Genomic DNA, 15,637 nt, shown 5'->3' with positions numbered 1-15,637 from the left:
ATGGCTTGTTGAGGAAGAGGATACCATTTCTAGTCTGATCTTGTCAATCTTGTCCTTGAAGTAGGAAGCAAGATCCTGAGCACTGATAGTAGATGGAGGGTTCGGGGTGGGAGGATTGAGAAGATGATTAAATGTATTGAAAAGACGTTTGGGGTTAGAAGCCTGAGCATAGATAAGAGATTGAAAGTATGTTTGTTTTGCAGTGTCCAGAGCATTTCGATAGGAGTGGTAGACAGAAGTATATGTGAAGAAGTCATCAGAGCTTCGAGATTTACGCCAGTGACGTTCTGCTTTACGGGACAGTTTTTGAAGATTTCGTGTTGCTTTGGTGTGCCACGGTTGACATCGAAGTCGACGTGTAGTATGTAGTGTCGCTGGAGCCACTTGATCAAGGGCCGTTGCTAAGGTTAGGTGAAAATGAGGTACTGCCATCTCAGGGGATGAGAATGTAGAGATAGGGGAGAGAAGGTGTTGGAGAGAGGTGGAAAATTGTTGAAGATTAATAGAATTAAGATTTCTACGAGTATGAGGAGGCTTGGTTGAGTTAGACAGTAGAGAGGTTAGAGCAGTGGGGGTGAGAGTGTAGCTGATAAGGTGATGATCCGAGAGGGGGAAGGGTGTATTAATAAAATTAGAAACTGAGCATAGTCTAGAGAAAACAAGATCAAGGCAGTGGCCATCCTTATGAGTAGATGATTCAATCCACTGGTAGAGGTCAAGTGAGGATGTTAGAGAGAGTAGTTTGGAAGCAGCCTTGGAAGGTGGGTTATCAATGGGGATGTTGAAGTCACCCATGATGATGGTGGGGATGTCTGAAGATAAGAAGTGAGGAAGCCATGCAGAGAAATCCTCAATAAATTGTTGGTGTGCTCCAGGGGGACGATAGATCACCGCAACACGTAGGGAGAATGGATTAAAAATGCGAATAGCATGTACTTCAAAAGATGTGAACGTGAGTGATGGGACATTTGGTAGAACTGTGAATGTGCACTGTGGGGAGAGAAGTAGTCCAACCCCACCTCCTTGTCTGCCTTCAGGTCTGGAGGTGTGGGTGAGATGGAGGCCACCATGTGAAAGTGCTGCAGGTGAGGCAGTGTCTGATTGCATGAGCCATGTTTCTGTTATTGCCAGAAGGTTGAGGTTTTTTGAGATATGAGCCAACCTTCGATGGGAATGGAGCCATGACAATATTACTGGGGGTCTTCCAGGCCTCCCTGGTGTAGGGTCTAAGGGAAATAGTAATTCAGTAGCTGTCAGGGCCTCCACAATAGCATTTAATCTATTTTTAATGTATAGCTATTAAGCTGGTTCCAGGAAGACCCCCAGTGCTATTCAACATGGGGATGGCGGGGGCCACACTTTTTCTGTGAGACTGATTCCCCTAGGGATTTATGTGCTGATCAGGCTGGGGCTAATTCACATGATGACAGGGGGATCCCAGACTGCAGGTCTCTCTGTTGTGAGCAGCTTAGCGCATTCTACTACAGGTTAGTGCTGTTGAAGGGGACCCCACGGTTGTTGCCGCTGTGCTTTAGTGGTGCCCAGCCCAGGTAATTTGGAGTAGGGGCACGCCATCTAATTTATTCTAACAATAGGTGTTAGGTACAGGTTTCCTAGGATGCATATCCAGGGGACTGTGCTACATGTATGTGTGCATGTCCTTACTGTTCTGAACTTGTGTGTACATGTCCCTGATCTGCCTCTCCAAGCACAGGGGGCCTCAAGAGCAAGTTATTTACCTTTCAGCCCTTTCTTTTAGTGCATTCCCAGTGCAGCAAATCACACCTTTATGTCCAACTCTAACTGTTCAAATAATCTCATAATGTGTGAATTACTGGCTAATAGTGCTTTGCAGGGTTTTTAACATTTATTTTCTGAATTCGTGCCATTGTTTGGATTATCCCTGTGAACAATGTAGATACAAATATAAATATACTTTTTCAGTTTTTCTTGATCAGTTGAATAAAACGAGTTTTAATTACACTTATCTTCAAAATTGTACTTTACGAATGATAAATTGATCTCATAGGGTGTTTGTTATAGTATTTTTTGCACTTCTTTCAAATCTGTTTGCCAAATTTATGCGGAGGGCTAGGTTTTAGAGTAACATGCTTTTAAAAAGAATTTACATTTGGATTTTCCTTTTAATATTCACAATATAATACATATGCAATTTTCTCAAAAAGTTTTAGCGGTTGTTCTGCTGTATTTAGCTTGAGAAACATCCTTTTTTAATGTCCAGCAGTGGTCTGCAAGCATATTTGGATTCCAATTTCCTTGGTAGCGAGTTTCCATCGTTGATATTTCCTGGTGGAAGTGTCACCATATTCGTCACTTACATCTCCAAGATTTTTGGGGAAAAAGTCCAATCACGAATCCAAAAAAAATTATTTTCAAAGACATATTGCATCCCAGCTCTCTGTAGATTTTAAGATGGTCACTGACCAGTTCTTTGAAGTTCTCGGACTTCTTGTTTCCCAGAAAGATTTTCACAACTTTTTGGAATGATCCCCATTCAGCTGCATCAGACTCGTTCAAGCTTCTCTCAAAATCTTCCTATCTCTCGTATTTGTGGACCAACAAAAACAACAAACTCTCTTTGATTTTTGCTCCATTTATTCTAGGAAACTGCATCACCATCATCTTCTGAATCTAAGCTCCATGCTTCTGATTGCAGTGGAACTGATAGCTTTGCACGGGGAGGAACAGGTCTGATGGCTGAAGGAATAAGAACTGAGATCTGCATAGGACCGAAGGATAATAAAAGCTTTGCTGTATCTTTAACTGAGCTATTCTCTGGAGTGTTAACAGTTAATCTTTGGGTACGCCCATCTGGTGTCATAGGGGAGGGGTTTAGGACTATAAGTTGGATGGGCGGAGTTTGCTCAGTCCTTGGCAGTTGGAAGTTGCAGCGTGCAGACGTGGATCCTGATAAGTATCTGATTCCCCCTCTCTGTCTCCTGTTTTTTCCTGCTTGTACTCCCCTTTTTTCTCTTGCTTTTCCCACTAGCGTGTTTGTCATTCTCACCTAATTTGCTCAACCCTCTGTTTCTTTTTCTTTTACGAAATTCAACCTTCTCCTTTTTCTCCCTTCTTTACTAGCCCCCGTCTTACCCCCCCCCCCTCTCCCGCTAACCACCCCCCTCACGTTTTTGGTGGGGTTTCATTTTGGCCCAATTTCCCTTCCAATTCCCCGGGTGTATCCCCCAGCGGTAATGGCGGGTGTTGGTCCCCTTCCTTCCTCCGCTAGGCCCAGCGGTTCCCCTCCCTCACCTGCACGGAGATTCAGTGGCAGGCTGAGGGTTCCTCCTGCCCGGGCATCCGCCGAGGGTTATGGTGGCGTTAGCGGGGGTCGCAGAACCGGAAGTGACGGCCGTCACTTCCGGTCGAGGTCAGCTCACGCGGCGGTTCCTCCGGTGGCTGGCGGGCTTGTTATTCCCGGGCAGAGGGCATCCAGAAGAGACAGGTGGTCCTCGGGGGGTAGTATAGCGGCGGGGGGCCCTCCACCCGCTGCTGGTAGAGTTCAGCAGTCCCGCGGGCAGCGGGTTCATGGCGGCCATGTTAGGGCGGGCGGGCATCCTGGTCCTGAGGGGGGGTGACTCCCTCCTCTCCAATTATCCCGGGTTCCAGCGGCAGATAGCTCCTCAACGGGCATAGTGGGAGCCAGTTCAGTCATCAGGGGTAGCAGGAGTAGTTTGGGCCCGGTAAGGGGGCAGAATGCAGAGGCAGATCGTGCCTCAGCAGGTTCAGCGGCACATAGGGTTCATAGCAGGGGCAACAGTGTGGTTCGGGGGGAGGCATCAGTGGCCCCTGGGGGTTCTGGTGTTAGGGGCATCCCGGTGGGAAGAGGGGGGTCCTGTCACTCAGTCTCCGGGGAACATAGGGGTCAGGTGCGGGGTTCTTCGGGGTCTCAGGTCATGGGTAGGAGCCCAGGGCAACGGTCCTGGTCTGGGCATAGGAGAGGCACGCACGGCTCGGACGAGCGGCGCGAGTCACACGATGGGGGTGTTCCTGTGAGTGAGTCCCTGGGGGCGGAGAATTATAGGGAAGTGTCGGGCTGGGAGCTGGGTCAGGGGGTGAGTTCAGATCATGGCAGAGAGCATAGAGCAACGTCCCGTGGTTCCCAGTCTCAAGCTTCTGGTAGTAACATTTCTTTCTCAGCAGTGGCCGGTGGGTATGAGGAGGAGCGTTTCGTTGGAGTGGAGCAAGTCGGCCGTCACCAGGCATGGTCCGGGGACGAAGGCTGGACGCAGGGTTCTGAGACTGGTTCGGCGTTGGCAGGTGAGCGTGATTTGTCTGCTGTACCTGATGTGCAATCCGTGTGGTCCGATTGTTATAGCTCTAGTACGGGTTCAGATATGTCTGGGTCTTCCTCCAAGAAACTGATTAAGAAATTGCGCAAGCATTTTGTACCGAGCGCTGGGGCTAGGCCGGCTGACGGGCGTTTAAGGCAGGCAAGAGGTTCCCGTCTTACAGGTGACGAGGAGCTGCGCTGTGCTAGTACCGGGATACTGCAAGGGGTTAGAATGGTAGTCAGAGACAGAATTCGTAAAGGCCGACTCATTGACATGTTCGCTATGACCAATAAGGGGAAAAAAGCGGTAGCCCAAGCCCTCACACGGGGTGGCGCTGGGGAGACGAGTTATAGGTCATACAAGAACTGGCTTACGGGGGCCTACCTTTTTGCGGCGTGTTATTTAGAAACGCGCCCTACAGAGTGGATGGACATGTTGAAATATTTACACATGATCCACGAGATGTGTGCATCATCACGCCCCGGGGTATGGCTGGCCTATGATGAAGCTTTTCGGGAGAAATATGATGGACATGCGAGCCTCATGTTGGGATTCAAGGATGTGGAGGTATGGTTACAGGTGTCCCAAGATGGCGGGGGAGAGTCTTCACAGGGTTCAGGTTGGCGGCGGCCGTCGGGGCGCGGCAGGGGTGCAGCGCCCTTTGAGGGTAGCAGAGCGGCGTGTAGGTTCTCACACACCTGCACCCGCTGCGGTGGAGGTCACCCAGCTAAGACTTGTGACAGGCAGAGTCGAGGAGGGGGTGGCGACGGAAGTCGAACGGCTTCCGGACCTGCGGAAAGCCGCGTCGCCAATTAACGTGGTCAATCTCGGCCGTTGGCTGGAACGCTACCCAATAAGATGGGCTGCGGAATTTTTACGGGAGGGTTTTAGGCATGGTTTTTGGTTACCTATCGAGGGGTCTGTCGAGATCGCCTCGATGGTTAACCTAAAATCTGCGACGGTGTTCCCCGAAATCTTGGCGGAGAAGGTGCGTAAAGAGGTGGCGCTTGGGCGGATGGTTAGGCCTTTTGCGAACCCTCCTTATCGGAACCTGGTAGTGTCACCGGTAGGGGTGGTTCCTAAAAAGGCTGCGGGGAAGTTTCGCCTAATTCAGCACCTCTCTTTCCCAAAGGGTGCATCGGTTAATGATGCCATCCCGGAAAAATTCTGCAGGGTAGTGTATCAGTCTTTTGAGGAGGCGCTGGAGATGGTGAGATCTTTTGGGCCCGGGGCCTTGATGGCGAAGGTCGACATCGAGTCGGCTTTTCGGCTTCTTCCATTGCACCCGGACTCGTTCCCTTTCATGGGTTTCCATCTGAGCGATGGTTACTATGTGGATAAATGCCTCCCTATGGGGTGCGCAGTTTCATGCTCCTTCTTCGAGTGTTTTAGCACGTTTTTACACTGGTGCGTTTGTGCCGGAACCGGTCACCAGGGCGTGGCACACTATCTGGATGACTTCCTTGTAGTGGCCCAAGCCAGGGACCCACCTGTGGGGATGTTTTGTTTTCACTTAGGGCTCTTTTTCAGTCACTTGGTGTCCCGGTCGCGCATGATAAAACTGAGGGTCCTACTACCCGTTTAGCGTATTTAGGCATCGAGATCGATACGGTCTTGGGTCTTTGTAGGCTTCCAATAGAGAAGGTAGTGAAACTGCGGGAGCTTATAGGGGTGGCGCTTGGGTCTGAAGGGATGTCATTGAAAAGGACTCAGTCTATACTGGGATTTTTTAACTTCGCCTGTCGGGTAATTCCAATGGGTCGTGTGTTCTGTCGGAAGCTGGAAAGGGCAACGTCAGGGCGTAAGGGACCTCACTGTCGAGTACTGCTATCTGCCGAAATCCGGACGGATTTGGCAGTTTGGGATCTTTTCCTGCGGGATTTTAACGGGGTTAGGTTGTGGCCTTCTCTCCCTGTGTCTAGTAAGGAGCTGGAGCTACATACTGATGCGGCAGGGGGTGTGGGCTTCGGGGCATATTTCACAGGTGACTGGTGCGCTGAGCGGTGGCCAGAAGAATGGGTGCAGGCCGGCTGGACTGCTAACCTGTTGCTGTTAGAAATCTTCCCGATCATAGTCGCCCTTGAATTGTGGGCCCCCAGATTAGTAGGGAAACAGATAGTTTTCTGGTGTGACAATTTGGGTGTCGTGCAAGTAATCAACCGGCAGAAGGCCACCTCTCAGCCGGTCATCACACTTTTGAGGAGATTAGTATGGAGGTGTTTAGTCGATGACATTAGCTTCAGGGCGCAACATGTTCCTGGGGTGGATAATGCGCTGGCAGATTCATTATCTAGGGGGGAATGGGAGAAATTTCGAGCCTTGGCACCTCAGGCATCCCTGTCGGGTTCACCTTGTCCCACTTATATCTGGCAGATTGTCAAGCCGGAGTAGAGGGTCTGGCTGAATCATCATTGGCACCCGCTACCAGGGAGAAGTATCGGTCGGCTTGGCATGACTGGTGTGCGTTCCGGGACCAGGGGCGCGAGTCAGTGGCCTCAGTGCATCAGCTAATGCTAGCGTATATTTGGGCAGGTTTCAAGTCCGGTAAGTCCAAAGCGGCAGTGTCATGGGCTTTGGCCGGGATATCCTTTTTTACCAGGCTTAGGAATGAGGTCGATTACACGAAAAGTTTTATTATAGCCAAAGCATTAAAGGGTTGGGCGAGGGAGCGCCCTGCGCTTCCGGATGGAAGACGGCCCATCGGTGAGGCTTTGTTGACGGAATTGCTGGGGGCTATTAAGGAAGTAGCACGTGATGCATTTGAGACAGCCTTATTTCGCGCAGCATTTGTCATGCTTTATTTTGGAGCGTTTAGAGTAAGTGAGGTAGTGGCCTCTTCTAAGTCTTGTCCTTTGTCAGGAATGTTGGCGCAGCATGTTATTATTTCCCCTTCCTCAGTATGTTGTAAAATCAGGAGATCAAAGTCTGACCAGTTAGGTAGAGGGCAGTGGGTTACATTGGCCCCAAAGGTGGGTTTCTTAGTTTGCCCTGTTGTTATTATGAACAAATTTGCTGTTATTCGTCCTGTGTCTGCAATTCCGTGGCTGGTGCATGGTGATGGTACCCCCCTCACCCGGTACCAGTTTACGGCAGTGTTTAAGCGTACATTGTCTAAGCTGGGCTTGGACGGATCCCAGTTCGGCACTCATTCATTCAGAATTGGTGCTGCCACGTCTGCAGCTTTGGCTGGGGCATCAGAACGGGCCATACAGGGTGTTGGCAGGTGGAAAACCAAGGTATATAAGCGTTATGTTCGTCCTGCTCTCCTTACCTAAATCTTCCTATCTTTTACCTATCTATCTCCTGCGGTGGTGGCACAGGTCTTAGACTTGCTCGGGCCTTTGGAGGTCGGGCTCGAAGGGCTTTCTCCATTTTTTTCCCACTGGGTTTTATGGTTTCACCTTCGTCTGTGCCTCCGCCCAAAACCTTTTTCCTTCTTTTGTCGGTGTGGGCGTGTTCTTGGGTGTTTGTGTCTGGTGTGCTGAGCATTTGTTAGCTCTTGTGCTTTCTGTGGTTTTGTCAAGTTCAAATTTTCAACATCATAGGGGCTCTCTGAGTTCCGTTTCCTGGATGTATGAACACGTATGGTTGCTGTTGACTAATGTTTGGTTTTCTCCACCCTACAGACCATCGGACCCCGCTGCGCATCTGGGTGCTGGGACACTCTTATATTCACTGGGCTCGATTGCACAGGGCAGCTAAGGATACTTCTCTGTTTAAGGGGGCAATGGTAGTGCAGTGGATAGGTCGTAGAGGTCTTAGATGGTCTGGTTTTCGGCATCTCCTGAGTAGTTATGTTGTCGTTCAAGGGGTACCCCAGGTCCTAGTTATTCATCTGGGTGGTAATGACATAGGAGGGTGCAAGTCGGTGGATTTGATTTTGCGTATCCAGGAGGACTTGGCTTGGGTGCAAGCATCTTGGCCTTCCCTTGTCATTTGCTGGTCGGATATTGTGCCAAGGATGGCTTGGCGTGCGTTTCCTGAAGGGCGTGTTGCTGATGGAGTAAGGAGGAAAATTAATTCGGTGGTTTCACGGTTTTTACGTTCCATGGGTGGTTGGCGGATTGTACACCCGAGTATTCGTTATCAGAGCCCCTCGCTATATAGGGGGGACGGAGTTCATTTGAGCGATGAAGGCATGGTTATTTTTGTTCGGGATATCTATGTGTTTTTAGCATCAGAAGGTTTTAGTATGGTGGCGGGCCGCGGATCCTAGGGATCCGGGCGTGGCCGGAAAAGCAGTGCAGTCGACGGCCAGTGGTTTGGGCCCACATTACGGTATTGGGCATGGTGAACCCGCCTCCCTTCGAGTGAATCGGCTATTAGTCTCGGTTTCAGGCACCGCCCTTGTGGGCTGCCCTGTGGTTGCTTCCAGTATAGCCCAGAGGAGGGGCGGGTTCGGTAGATTCAGGACGTGGTGCCCCGTCCAGGTAGATATGTGCGCCCGGGGTTTGATTGGTTGGTCCCCCACTTGAACCCAGGGGTTTGGTTGTTCCCCAGTTTGTAGTCCTAAGGATATGCTAGGACAGTTGGGTTTTGCCTGGCACACGTCGGACTGACTGCTTATTTCACCTCCACCATGTTTATGAATAAATCATTTATTTGTGCCCTATTTCAGGTCTCGTGTCATTAATTCAGGTTATAAGTGCTAAGATGAAGGAGGTAAAGAGGTTAAGGTATCAGACATAAGACTTTTATATCAGGCTATTTAACTGAATTCTTAAACTTACTTGTGATTCCACTGATTTTTGCGATACAAAACTATCAGTCTGTGGACTGGTCTTCCGGTTCTCTCCATACCATGGGAACTGCAAATGGCATGTGATGAGATTTACCATTCAGCCAACTATTAAGCAGTTACACACAAAGCACAACAGATATGAGGGGCCCAAGATTTGTCCTGATCTCCAATTTTACATCCAAGTGGAGCTCATACGATTTGCTTACCAAAGGAGTAATGTTTCTTCTTTGTGACTTGAAGGTTTATTCACTGCACTCGTAACAAAAATTGGATGATTTATACAACTTCAATGCATTTTGTGGAAGTATGAACACCGTATACATATAAACTGAAAATAGAGGAGTGACTCGTACAGTTTCATCATATACACAGCAGATTTATCTACTTTATTTTCTGCTTATACACAAATCAATGATTCATATGGAATGGCTAATGCATTAACCATGATGGCTTGCTCATTATGAAAGTCATGAAGCAAAAATAAATTATTTTAAAAAGTAAAAAAATTACTAATACACCAGGTTGTTTTGAGCAAAATGTATAATTTTAAAAGACAAATATGTCGGTTAAAAAAATGAAGCCCTTAGGACAAATTCTGTCCCCATATTTTGAATCCACACATAACTACATAAAAGTCACTCAAAATTATTCATTTAACAAAACCATGGTTGAGCAGTGTTATCGGTCTCACGCGGTGCCTACACTAACAATTATCTTCATTCATTACTGATTGTACCTCTAGTGAATATCAAGCCTAGGTTTTGGAGATATGCTGTGATCTAGTTTATAGTACAGTGGTGATATCTGATGAATACTTTTCCTTCTGCAGTTCTTTTGAAGATAGAAATAATCACACGGGGCCTGAATCATTAAGGAGAGTAAGGCAAAGGAGTAACTTTGTTCCTGGACAAACCATGTTACAATACAAGGGGTGTTAATAGTTTATTATTTTGCATGTAAGTAAAATACTACATATAATGATTTGCCATTGACGCTGGGATACAGGCTTAAAAGTTTTGATCAAAATATGAACTAATACCTCATGTTTTCATTTTGCTAGATACACAGATATGTAGTGTAAAGGATAAGCACTGACAACTGTCTTTTTGCTTTTTGTTTTGTATACATATATGGGTATTTATATTGCCACAAAGCTGGTACAATATACAATGTGGGATATACCGAGCGAGGACTTGTTTTTTCTCAAGTAAAATACTGGCAGTGTTTTCATGTAGGACACAAATACTTGATAGCTTTATTTTTACACTGAAATTTGAAGTTGGTCTTGGACATGCCCTACCCCAACTATAAATCTGTCCCCATATATTACATTTACCTCCCCTCCAATGCAGCATGGTTTTACCAAGGTGCAAAGTTACTCCCTTTTTTTGCTTTACTTTCCTTAATTTTTCCAGCCCCTGGTGTATTCTGAGCCAGTCACCTTTCAGCATATATATGAGGTTCTTAAGGTCCTGTAATAAGTAGCCCCTCCGTCTGCATGCTGGGTCTGTGCTCAGATTGGTGTCTGTGATGTGACTGTCTCTGTATGTTTATTAGGAAGTGGCATAACGCCGATAGGAGACAGCTCACAGCCCAGCATCTTCAACAGGAAAAAACTAAGTGGCAGAAAGATTGGCGTCATCTCTCTGGTGTTCTCTGGAGCCAGAGTACGGCTGGGAATTCTGCCCTGAGACGTCATATTGTCCTTTTCCTTTATTTCCTTTCATTCTAAACTGCAACTGTTATAAGCAAGATAAATGACCAAGCAGATACCAGTTTTATCCCAACAAACTACCCATGTTTTTATACATTCACTTTTCTTCATAAACACCACCAGAAACACCAGAAAATATATTTATTTGACCTAAAAAGATAAATATATAGAAATCTTTACATTTTTAACTTAATATCAAATATAAACTATCTTGTCCTTATTTTCACCTTTAATTAAACAAGCATTGAAAACAAAACAGTCGTCCTTCATATGACCGTTACATCCAGTAACAGTCCGTACTGTGTGGAGTGGATTATCGGTGGCTGAATAGGGGCGGTGGCGTCATCTGTGCTGAGCCCTTTTACATCCGGATAGTAGTAGAGTCTTATATTTTCCTTGTAAAAAGTTTTTGTAAACAGCGAAGAATTGTTTGAAAGTCCGTACAGCAAGAGTTCTTATTTGTCTCTGTGAAATATGTCTTTCGGTCTAAAGGAAGTAAAGACAGAGGAAATATTACACATTGTAAAACAGACCGTAAATCAGTGGTTTATATAATAAAATACGGAAACTTGACCCTTTAAACCGAGACTCAGATCATATTGTAGTTGGGTACTATAAATAGTATGTACAAGGGATGTCCTGTCCTAAATAATAAGGCTATAATAGTCCTGTACTACAGATGGGAAAAGCATTAAGAAATGTCCTCCGATACCCTGCTCCTATACTATAGGCGAGAAAACCAAGGGGATGGATAAAGTATGTCTATAGCCTAGAGCAGAAAAAGCCTAATAAAATGTACTACTTTATTATTTAAATATTTAAAAGATAAAAATATCACCAAACCACTGCCGATCTATTTTGTCTCAAACATAAAATAATAGTTTTCCAACAAGCAACAACACAATCTCAATAGTGTGTATTCATAAGAATTGATTGGAGTCCATTAATTAAGGGGCATGGTTTTAATTTCGCTCCTATTGTGTAATAAAGTTTAACAATCTCAATCAAATGTCTTCAGAAGAAATAGTTGAACTCCACCAATCTATAAAAACAAGGTGATGTAGTTGAAATGGGAAAGACAGGATGGATGTTTCATAAAATGGGATGCGGACTTTTAGGCTGGGTGCACACTATAGAGTCTTCACCTGATTATCCTGCCAATCACACGATAAATGACCGTTAGGTCCGATATCACATTAGTGTGTACGCTCCAACAGTGAACAATTATCATTCCAAAACTCATCATATCGTTTAATTTGACTAAACTGACTAAAAATTGCTGTCAACGATGTTGTGCAAATGTGGAAGTGTGTACGCACTCGCGACCAACAGTGTAGGCAGATCTCCATAGAGTTTACAGGACCACGATCTTTTCAGCAGATGATTATGACGGATGAAGAGCACAGATCTGAAGATAAATGGTGTTGGTGTGTACACATGGATCGGCTGCTCATTGGGACTTTCAGTCGTTGGTAAAATCATTAACGGTGGCGCATCAGGAGAAAGTTTCTGTAGTGTGCACCCAGCCTTACTCTTGCGGTTTTGATAACCGATGATTCTGGGGACTTTGTAATATGTGAGTTATTTCTAATTAGTACTGTTTGAAAATTAGTGGCCACCAGCATGTACTAGACTCTATACGGGGGGATTCACAGAGTTGTACGAGCTGTGAATTTTTAAGTGTGGAGAGGACTGGACAATTACTAATCCAAGACAGAGACATGGTTTATTGACTTGGGACCAAAATCTGTTACTAATTCGTAATGAAACAGCTTCTTGGAGAAAGGCTTAAAAAAACCCATAACAGACTAGCAATCCTGATTAAAATATTAGAGCAATCCACAGAATATCTATCTATTTATCTATTCCAGTCCACCGTGTAAAACAGGTACCTTTCCTTTCAATTAACACCTTTTCTTTAGCCTATATGCTATAGTAAGCAGGGCCCACTAATTGTCTTCTCCCATGTATATTTCTATATTGTTATCATTGCTTTATTTGTTGGCACAGTGTAAATAAAATTGTTGAATGTCTTCAGCTGACAACATTAAATACAAATTTGTGGGGCATATTCAATTGTTGTTTTTCCGCGCTGCGGAAATACTATTACTGTTAAAACGGTAATAGCTGGATTTCAGCTCACTGCTCAGGGAGCCGCGAGCTGAAATCCAGCGAGTAAATTACCGTATTAATGTTTTTTCCGCGCACGATTACCGTAACAACGGTACCGTAATAACGGTAATCGTGCGCGGACCGCGAGATTTTCGGCATTTCCGACGAGAATTGAATATGCCCCTAAGAGTGCAAACAATGTAAATTATAAAGCAAGTTTCAATCTCCTCAACGTCTGCATAATATGTCAGTGCTTTATAAACAAAGGATAATAATACATCACAACCTTGGTTGGCTATAAAAACTTTAATGAATACTGCAGAACGTTCTGCAAGCAGGCAAACGCCAACTAACCTTTGTATTGACTCTTTCCAGGATGTTGTTTAATGTCCGCACGTCGCTGGAGAATTTCTGTGGTGACCATTCTAATCTGCACTCTGAGATGAACGCCATTACTTTCGGCACAGAATTAAGAATTAGGGTAAGTCCTTGTTGAACCTCGACTTCCTGTTCAGATATCTACGAGAAAAGCAGATGGTACTGTTATTTGTATGTATGTTATAGGTATTTCCTTTGTAGCTGTGCTAAAGGTTAATCAGATTATGACAAAAAGAAATTGCACTAGGTGAGAAACATTTAATGAATGGGTTATGTTGGGACAGAATTATTAAAGAATAACATAGTTCTGCTCTGTAGATACACATTGTAGTGCTCCTGAATATTATTATTAACCTTTATTTACATAACGCCTCCATAATACACAGTGATCTTCCCAGGATATAACCATGCACATCAGTGCCAGCCTCAGTGGAGCTCACAGATGTCTGATAGACATAGAGAACATTATTATGTAAGTCTGGATTCTCCCAGTCTTGTTTTTATTGAAAGCTGTTAGCATCTGTCTGCTTGACTTTGAAGTGACAACGTCATATGCCTTCCTGTCCCCATGTCACTGTCATCAGGGGAAGTGACGCCATTGTGGTAATTAGCTCCATCCTATTGCCACCTCCTTTCTGACGTTAGATCCTGCACTCACACTAAGCCCCCTCTACACAGCACATTTGTAACATGTCTTTGTTACACATCTTCAGATATAATATTGTTAATGTGAGGATTACGGTAAAATAACCTAGTGGGTTACAATGCCAAACCATACATTATTGAAGATTGACCAGTTTTCCTGAAAGCAGTGATGCTATTCTGGGGAGGGCGGTGGATATTGTAGGTTTCTTTTTCCCCAAATTTTGTTTTATTTTAATTTGATGGTTTTTTTTTACCAGGAGAGTCTCTGATCTGATGATTTCCATATCACTAAATCACTGTTACATATAATCTTCCATTGCTGAAGATAGTTCTCCCCTCTACCAGTTTACCCATTAATATTATATACAAATAAATAAAATAATACAATACCAGTATAAATACTTTATTTACGTCCCTACCCCCAACAGACTGGAAAGACCTGGGTAAACGAGGGATAGCCAGAATATTAAGAGTGAGAACTTCTACACAGGTGAAGCTCATGAGTTACTTAACCTAATAACACCCCAGCATTGTCAGGATGTATGAAAACGCTGGACTGCTCTGGATGCCCATCTCTATGGCAAGAGGGGACCTCATGACTTTGAAAGCGGGGTGGTTGTTGGGGCTTCAGTGTCCAGGAAAGCTTAACTTGCTCAAAGTTTTCATGAACAAAGGTGTCTAAGGTGATGCCAGCACAGATCTCAGAGGGAATCATCAGCAGGATGCTAGTGGGCGAGAGCTCAATAATAAATAATGCATTGCTTTAAAGTGCAGAATAAGATATAAGTTGTTGTGCGTAAATGGCTCACACCTGGTAATGTACGAGGAGCACAGGTCATGGACTACTGAGCAGTGGAAGGAGGTGGTCTGGTCAGATGACTCGTCCTTCACAATGATCTCCACCAATGGACAAGTGCATGTCTGGCACCAACCTATACAGCCCTGAGTTCTGGATTCTGTAATGGGGGGCATATTCCTGGCTTGGTTTGGGTGTCGTCGTATTGTTAGAAAACAATGCTAATTGTGACCTAATTGTACGGAGTGATCACATTTACCCCCATGTAAGAGCATTTCTTCCTGATTGGAGGGGTGTCTTATAAAATGACAGAGCATGTGTGTTCGCCCAATGGTTTGGCGAGCATGGCACTGATGTTATCCATTCTCAGTCACCAGATCCGAACCCTACTTATCATTCATGGGATATTCTGGAATAACACCTTAGACAGCATTTTCCCCACCATCAATCAGTTGAGTGACTTGTGGAAGAATCGCACTGCGTCCATCCTGCACAATTTCAGTCCATACAGTCTGTACTGACAGAACATGGTTACTCAATGTCCTAAGAAGTGACTCCATATATTTCTCTATCTTTATCCATCATTCGACTGACTGGTACGGCCATCTTCTCCCGCACTGATAACTATATGTTAAACATAATGACTGCATCTTACTCAATGTTGTCCTCACTCAGTCAAAAATTAAAATACAGCCATTGCACAATTGTTTGTAGTTAGTGTTCTATAATTGTTACAAATACTTGTTTACGTAAAGGTTCTTCATACCTGTAGCTTACGCCACTCCGCGTTCATACTGGGGTCTGGCACAGTGATGTCCTCGGGGAACGGACACAGGACTTTCTATATAGGAGAATAAGGATGAGCCTATAACAATGAATTGAAAGCAGTGCAATATGATATTTAGTCTGTATAACTATTCAGTTCACCTATCTCTTTCTAATGAATCAGTATTAGT

General features: G+C 45.1%; 2 protein-coding genes and 1 long non-coding RNA gene across 4 annotated transcripts in view; 2 read left to right on the top strand and 1 right to left on the bottom strand.

Moving 5' to 3' along the window:
- LOC142150963 (uncharacterized) overlaps positions 1–15,637 on the top strand; it is a 39,658-nt gene that overhangs the window by 17,621 nt on the left and 6,400 nt on the right. Inside the window, exon 2 of the long non-coding RNA XR_012691114.1 lies at positions 13,238–13,343. This is a non-coding gene — a long non-coding RNA (uncharacterized LOC142150963). The remainder of the gene's footprint in view (positions 1–13,237; positions 13,344–15,637) is intronic.
- On the top strand, positions 3,608–8,907 carry LOC142150961 (integrase/recombinase xerD homolog). Of its 2 annotated transcripts, none has more exons than XM_075206168.1 (2): positions 3,608–4,281; positions 7,922–8,907. In XM_075206168.1, exons 1-2 carry the CDS (start codon positions 3,918–3,920, stop codon positions 8,509–8,511), a joined length of 954 nt encoding a protein of 317 aa, XP_075062269.1. In that variant the 5' UTR covers positions 3,608–3,917; the 3' UTR covers positions 8,512–8,907. The 2 variants fall into 2 exon arrangements, with proteins under 2 accessions (XP_075062269.1, XP_075062268.1); XM_075206167.1 differs by having other exon boundaries at positions 6,669–8,907.
- Positions 10,883–15,637, bottom strand: part of EPO (erythropoietin) — a 42,572-nt gene continuing 37,817 nt past the window's right edge. The window contains exons 3-5 of the mRNA XM_075206170.1: positions 15,448–15,522; positions 13,217–13,381; positions 10,883–11,236 (exon numbers count right to left, since the gene is read on the bottom strand). Of these exons, the coding sequence (XP_075062271.1) occupies positions 11,093–11,236; positions 13,217–13,381; positions 15,448–15,522 (384 nt within the window). The 3' untranslated portion in view covers positions 10,883–11,092. The remainder of the gene's footprint in view (positions 11,237–13,216; positions 13,382–15,447; positions 15,523–15,637) is intronic.

Source organism: Mixophyes fleayi, chromosome 4 (assembly GCF_038048845.1).
Source record: "Mixophyes fleayi isolate aMixFle1 chromosome 4, aMixFle1.hap1, whole genome shotgun sequence".
Lineage (NCBI taxonomy): Eukaryota > Metazoa > Chordata > Amphibia > Anura > Limnodynastidae > Mixophyes > Mixophyes fleayi.
Note: the sequence above shows the minus strand (reverse complement) of the source record. Positions and strands in the feature narration are given on the sequence as shown.